At 55.9% G+C, this 7,061-nt stretch overlaps 1 protein-coding gene across 1 annotated transcript; it reads left to right on the forward strand.

The window, feature by feature from the left end:
- Positions 1-451: 451 nt before the first annotated feature.
- SPR (sepiapterin reductase) lies at positions 452-3,544 on the forward strand. Its single transcript, XM_030310838.1, has 3 exons — positions 452-806; positions 1,634-1,924; positions 2,753-3,544. Exons 1-3 carry the CDS (start codon positions 485-487, stop codon positions 2,941-2,943), a joined length of 804 nt encoding a protein of 267 aa, XP_030166698.1. The 5' UTR covers positions 452-484; the 3' UTR covers positions 2,944-3,544.
- The last annotated feature ends 3,517 nt before the right edge of the window (positions 3,545-7,061 follow it).

Consider the following 7,061-nt stretch of genomic DNA (forward strand, 5'->3'; position numbering starts at 1 on the left):
GAGGTAGGTTCCGTTACCCCGAGAGCGGTGAGTTCCCAGAGTCCAAACTGGCATGCGCTTCACTCGGCTTCTGCTGGCGCTCACAGGGACACCCAGCACAGAGCAGGATGGCCTGGCCTGGAGGAAGTCCCTTGCGCAAAAAGGTGCGATGTGAATTTGGAAGGCGGATGCGTCCCTGAGGGGAAGTGAACGCGAGGCAGCGAGGGGGTGGGAACTAGGTGGTGGTGGGAGAATGATGCCACGCCCAGAACTGGGCTAGGATTCCCCGCGGGGGCCGTGCTTCCCGGCCCTTTCGTTTTGACTTCTTCCCACACCCTGGGACCGCGCAGGCGGCCAAGGAAAGTGTTGCCCAGCAATCGCAGCCGAAGCCTTCGGTTCCCGCCCCTCTGCGGCGGGACCTCCGCCTACTCCTACCTCGGCCGCCCCGCCCCGCCCCGCCCCCCGCCAGTCTCGGGTCTGGCGAGAGCTGGCGCAGTTCGGAGGCATGGAGGGTGTCGGAAGCAAGGAGGGCGGCCTGGGATGCGCCGTGTGCGTGGTGACCGGGGCCTCCCGTGGCTTCGGCCGCGTCTTGGCCCCGCTCCTGGCCCGGCTGTTGTCGCCCGGCTCTCTGATGGTCCTGAGCGCCCGCAACGACGAGGCCCTGCGGCAGCTGGAGGCCGAGCTGGCTGCCGAGCGGCCGGGCCTGCGCGTGGTGCGGGTGTCCGCCGACCTGGGCGTCAAAGACAGTTTGCAGCAGCTGCTCGGTGCCGTGCGCGAGCTTCCCAGGCCCGAGGGGTTGCAACGGGTGCTGCTCATCAACAATGCGGGTAAGACGCACGCCGGCAGGGGCGGACTCCCCAGGGGAGCCCTAGCAATAGTGCTTAATGCCCCTGCCTCTTCTCGCTCCTTCTCACTTTCCCGAACCGCAGGGAACTTTTTTTTTTTTTTTCAACGTTTATTTATTTTTGGGACAGAGAGAGACAGAGCATGAACGGGGGAGGGGCAGAGAGAGAGGGAGACACAGAATCGGAAACAGGCTCCAGGCTCTGAGCAGTCAGCACAGAGCCCGACGCGGGGCTCGAACTCACGGACCGCGAGATCGTGACCTGGCTGAAGTCGGACGCTTAACCGACTGCGCCACCCAGGCGCCCCAGCCGCAGGGAACTTTGAAGGTGACTGTTAGGAATCAGATAAGATGTCTAAAAATCCTGGTTGTTTCAGCAAGGTATGGAGGAAGACTCGGTACCATCGGTGCGGTTCAGGCTTACTCTCCCCACCCCTTCCCGTTTCAGGGCAAATTTTCCAAAATGCCTGTAGAACATTCCTGATCTTTTCCTTGTTCCGCGCCCTCTGGCGGAGGCCTGAGTCAGGGCATGAGGTCTTCCAGCAGAAGTAAATTACCAGTTTTTCCAAATGGCCGCCTGAGTTCTACCCCCAGGCCCAGAGCAGGGCATGCACCCTTTCAGTTTCCAGCTTGGGATGAGTGAACAACCCAGGTGTGTCTGCAGAGCCGGAAAGAGGGAGAAGTCTTCAGAAGCACTAGGGAGATTCCTCTAGGTTTGGATGGGAGGGGGGTGTCTGGAGGAACTTGGAGAAGGCTGGGGGAAGAGAAAGACCCATCTGCACAGAGTGATTCCTATGGTCTGGTTTTCAGGCACTCTCGGGGACGTATCCAAAGGCTTTGTGGACCTGGCTGACCCAGCTGAAGTGAACAACTACTGGGCTCTGAACTTGACCTCCATGCTCTGCCTGACTTCCAGCATCTTGAAGGCCTTTCCAGACAGTCCTGGCCTCATCAGGACTGTGGTTAACATCTCGTCCGTCTGTGCTCTGCAGCCCTTCAAGGGCTGGGGACTATACTGTGCCGGGAAGGCAGCCCGAGACATGATGTTCCGGGTCCTAGCCACAGAGGAGCCTAGTGTGAGGGTGCTGAGCTATGCCCCAGGTAGGTGGGGCATTACCACCATCCCTGTCACCCAGAACTGGCTGGGTGGTTCCCCTCAGGGGTGGGCAAAGGGCCTAGTCCATCCCCTCCAAGAAAGTATCCACAGAGTATATTGTCCCTGAATCATTAACCATCACTCCTTAAGGGAAATACAGACTCCCAGCAAGTGAGAGGTGAGAGCTAGCCAGAACAGGGAGTGGAGTTGGGAGTTGCCTGGACTGGACAGTGGGGAGGGGGGTGGGCAGAAAGTCTGAGAGACTAGAGTTTGAGAACAATTAGGGTTTGAATTTCAGGCCTGTACCACATTTCCTTATGTGAAACAGGGAAGATGCTACCTGTCTCACAGGGCATTTAGCAGAGGGCTACAGAGGAGTTGGAACAGGGAGAGAACCAGGGGAGTATAAAGGGCCTGATTATCAGCGTATATAGGGGCAGAACGGTCCGTTTGCTGACTTGTTGGCTGTGGGAACAGAGTGGGGAGGGAGGAGACAGGGATGGAGGTTTTGAGCCTGAGAAAAGAGTACTTCATTAATAGAAATGAAAAAGGCAGGAGGAGGTGCTGGTTGGACAGGAGGTGATAAGCTTGCTGGTAGACATAGTGGTCTGGAAATACCATGTTTGCTGGGCATTGGAATTTGTGAGTCTGGAACTCAATAGTGACAGAATGACCCTGACCCTTTTGGTGACCCCCTTTGGTGACACTAACCACCCTTGTCAGCCAGGATGAGGTATTGCCTGTGGCCAGACCTGACTCCACCACTCTCCATACACACAGCAGGGGCCCCTGCCTCAGCCATGTCACCTCAGCTCCTGCACTTCATGCCCTAGGTCCGCTGGACACAGACATGCAGCAGTCGGCCCGGGAGACCTCGATGGACCCAGACTTGCGAAAAAGGCTGCAGGAGCTGAAGACAAAAGGGGAGCTTGTGGATTGTACGGTGTCAGCCGAGAAACTGCTAAGCTTGCTGCAAAAGGACACATTCAAGTCTGGAGCCCACGTTGACTTCTACGATAAATAAGCCAATGCCCTTGGCTCCCTGGGGCTTTCTTCCCCCTCTTTCAGGCACACCCAGGAGCCCTATGCCTCCCCCACATCCTGCCACATTGGTACTGCCAATCCTGCCTTACCCAGATAAGCACTCATGTCTACTGTCCTGCCCCCAGAGCCAGCCAGCATGAGGGCCTTGGGTGGCCAGAGTCCTAGTTCTCAGGAGTGTGTTGACTGCCCTGAGTTAGGGGAAGCTTGGGGGAGAGAAGTTAGGGTTACTGGTGTTCTCTCTCCCCAGGAGTGGAATTTTAGGGGTGGGAAAAGCAGCACAAGAAGCCGAAGCCTTGAAGAGAAAGAGTTGGGTCTCATGGCCAGTCCATGGCTGAGCTAATGTCAAATAGGAGGGTCCATGTTAGATTCCCAGCCTGCAGGGGAGGGAGGACAGTGCAAGTTTGGCACACAAGGATGCTCTGTGCTCATGGTAGCAGGACCTTGTGTTGAACTTCATGTCTTCATTCTCATGCCTCCTCCCCCCAGAACCTGCCATCTGTCCCCCAGATGGAGGGAAGAGGCTTCTGAGAGTTTATGTACGTGTAAAAAGCAGATACAGATAAAATGTGGATTGTCCTTTATTAATGCCTGCCTTCTCTGACACAGGGCCCATGACTGACTCCTGGTTTGCTGGGCTCAGGGGTGTTCCCTAAAGCAATTAACCCAAACTTGGGGAGTTGCCCTTATATCCAGGGGCATTGTCTTGGGAGTATCTGCCTCTTGTCACTGAGCACTACCCAGTGGCAAGCTCGGTTCAGAGACAGACATGCCCAGATGCCTGTTCCTCTATCATGCTTTTACCTATATCGACCCAGTCTTTACTACCCTTTCCTCATCTTGGACCTATTCAAAGAATATTTAGGGTTCAGGGCCTGACTCCCAGCTTCCCTGGCCCTCTTGGATTCCCAATTCTACCCTTTGCCTACATGACAGTTTTCTGAATGGATCCCATCTCCTCAGGGTGCTGTCATGGCCCCTCCTGGTAGAGTCCATCTGGCCCATGGTCCCAATCTTCAGTGGGGTGGGCTTGGGACCAACATGCCTTTGGAGGAGGTGGGCAATATTTGAAGAGAGGGAAGCCCTAAGAAATTAGGTGTGTGACCAAACCCATCCTTCTGCCAGTCTGTGGATATAGGATGTGCAGCTGGGAGCTCCACAGTGGTGGCAGTCTACAGCCAGCCAACCAGCCCCTCGCCCCTGGCGCATATTTAGGAGGAGAGCCCATGGTCCCTGCCAGCCAACTCCAGGACTCAGCCCTGCGACTTGATGGTGTAGGAGGGAGCTCTCTTTGTTCCTTTTCATGCACAGCAGAGGGCGCACTGAGGCAGTTTCTCCGGGAGAACCCTGAGTAGCTCATCTCTGGAGCCCAGGCTCTGGGCTGGAGCTGGCAATGCCCTGCTAGTTTCCCTAGGAGGGATCTAGTGACTCATGCTCTTTCTCTGCCCAGCAGAACATTTGCCTTCACTGGAGTCAAAAGCACTGCATTCATATCCCTGTTTTGCCATTTACCAGCTGGTAATCCAGGACAAATTGTTTTCTCTTGTGTTTTGGTTTCCTAATCTGAAAAATGGTACCTCCCTCAAAGGGTCATTGTGAGCACTGAATGACCTAATGTTTGTAAATGGTCATCACAGTGCTAGCATCACAGTAGGTACCCATAGATTTGGATAGTATGTATTGCCTTTTAATCTCAAGGTCCGGATCAATCTGGAGCCCTACTTGCAGCCCACATGCTGTCCCCCTTGCTGACCTACAGCAAGAACTCACTGTTTTGGACCTCAGTGGGGCTGGACTTCAGTCTGGACCACTGGTTCTGGACTCACCAGACCTATGGGAAAATGCATGACACTTGAAGTCAGGAACCCTTGGTCTCACTTCCCACTGTAACAGCACAGGGCCCTCCTCCCTCTGAGCTTCTCTTTCCTTAGAACAGATGAGCTCTAAGATTCCTTCCTGCAGGTGGGGCCAGGCCAGCCTGGGCTGCCCCTTCTGTCTGGTGAGGGTTGGGCGATCTCCTCACCTGGCCCCTTGCACCTGTGGGGCTGTGAGACCCGTCAGCGCCCGCATAACCCTAGTGTAGTTGCCCTATCAGGATTGTTTCCCTCTCTTCCCACCAGGCTGGTTGGCCAGGACTTAGTGAGGAGTACCACATGTCCCCACGAGGTGGCGAGGCTCTCCCATGCCTGATACTTGTCCTCTTTGAGCCCAGGGATTTAAGAGCGTTGGAAACAACCCCCATCTCTCTTTCTCCCTGCACTCTAGGATGGAGAACTCTCAGGGCTCCCCAGGGAGCTGGGGTCACTCTCCCTGGCAGGCCTAAGTCCTCCTTGAGTCCTCACGGGCTCTGACTACAGGGATTTCCCAGACCTTGCTCCTTGACCCGGACTCAGCCTCCCCAGTTCTCCCACCGCTGGGGGAGGGAGACTGTCTTGCCAGCCTCGGAGGGGGGGGGCAGCCATCTGTGTTCCCAGAGTGCATGGCCTGGCGTTGGCTACCACACGCACGAGCACATGCAAGCACACACACAATACATGTCTGCACATGCCCAGAGTCCAGCTGCAGGGTTGAGCAGGGCCTCAGATTAGCCAAAAACCAAACAAGATTTCTCTTTGTCTCTGGTGTGAACGAGCTGGGCAGATTTTGGTTTTGTGTTTAATACCCTGAGCTGGAGGCCAGCAGCTGGCCTGTGAGGGGCAGGGGAGGGGAATATTCCAGGCCCACCCCAAGGACATCCAGCACCTCTGTCCATGAATGTGACCAGCTGGGACTAGGCTGTTCAGGAGCATCCTCCCCAGCCCCCAATTCATGTTCTTCATCCCCTGAATACAGTGCAAACTGGTGCCTGAGTCCATTGTCAGCCAAGCCTGGAAGGACCTGGCTGCTCCCTCCCTCCCCACTCAGAACCACTCCCTGGGGACATGCTCCATCCTAACATCTGCCCACGTCTCACTTCAGGGAGATGGCCCTGGGATACTGCGTATGGCCTCCTTCACCCACAGTATCTCCCCACAAACGTGGCCTCCTATGCCAACATGTGTTTGCAGTAATTCTCACTCATGTACACAGCCCTGTGTCCCGGGGTGCCCAGCTTGCTCCGTCACCATCGAGGTCCTGTGTGGCGACAGAGAGGTGGGTGAAGAGCACTTCCAGCCCCTGGAGTGGACACGTCATGGGGTGACACCCCTCCAGCTCCCACAGCGTCTCTCCTCTGGTGTTTAAAGGAGCGGCCACTAGGCAGTGTGCAAGGAAGGTAGCTGAGGGTGCACTCTGAGCCTCTGGGGCCGCCTGGGGGAGGGTTCAAGGGTGGCCCAGGAGCCATCCTTGCTCCTCTACCCTAGCCCTGAGCTTTTCTGCCTACAGGCTGACAGGCAGGGTTGAGGGATGGATGTTCCCTCAGACTTCTAACGTATAGCCCAGCTCCTCACTCTCACCCTGGAATTATTGTTACTTCCCAGCAAGACTCCCTTACCTTGCTTTTCGTCTCCCATTTCATCCATCATGTACTCTCCCTCAGCCCTAATGGCCCTTACTGTGAACTGGGAGAGTTCTGGACTTTTATTTTCAGGCAGAGGTTGGGGGAAAGGAGGGGGGAGAAAGGGAGGGAGAAAGAAGTTCCTTTTTTCCTTTGAGGGGATCCACTTCTCAGGCCCACCCCCCAGGTGACCCCAGAGGCTCAGCGCGATTCCTCAGCTAATTAACCTGGAAACTGCCTAGTGGTCTCTTAGCCCACTGGCCCATGTCCCCCATCCCCCACCCAGGGGCAAGGGAAGAGAGGACCCTGGCTCCCATTCCCAGACCTGGTGCCTCCTCTTGGAGCTGCAGGAGTCTATCTGGCCCATACTCTGGTTCAGGTCTTGGTCCCATTTCTTCAGAGGCTTTTCCTGTCCCCACCCTGCCCTTCTAAACCCCAGCTTGACCCCCGGGATCCAAGGCCCAAGGCTCAAAAGGCTGTATATATTCCACAGACCTTACTCAGACCTAACCCACTGAAGCCCTGTTGAGAGAGGAATGAATGAATGAACGAATGAGTAAAGAGAGCGAGCAAGCGAGCCAGTGAATGCTGGAGTGGCTCGCTGCCAGGTGTATAGTGAAGCATTT

This window comes from Lynx canadensis, chromosome A3, assembly GCF_007474595.2.
Source record: "Lynx canadensis isolate LIC74 chromosome A3, mLynCan4.pri.v2, whole genome shotgun sequence".
Taxonomy (NCBI): domain Eukaryota; kingdom Metazoa; phylum Chordata; class Mammalia; order Carnivora; family Felidae; genus Lynx; species Lynx canadensis.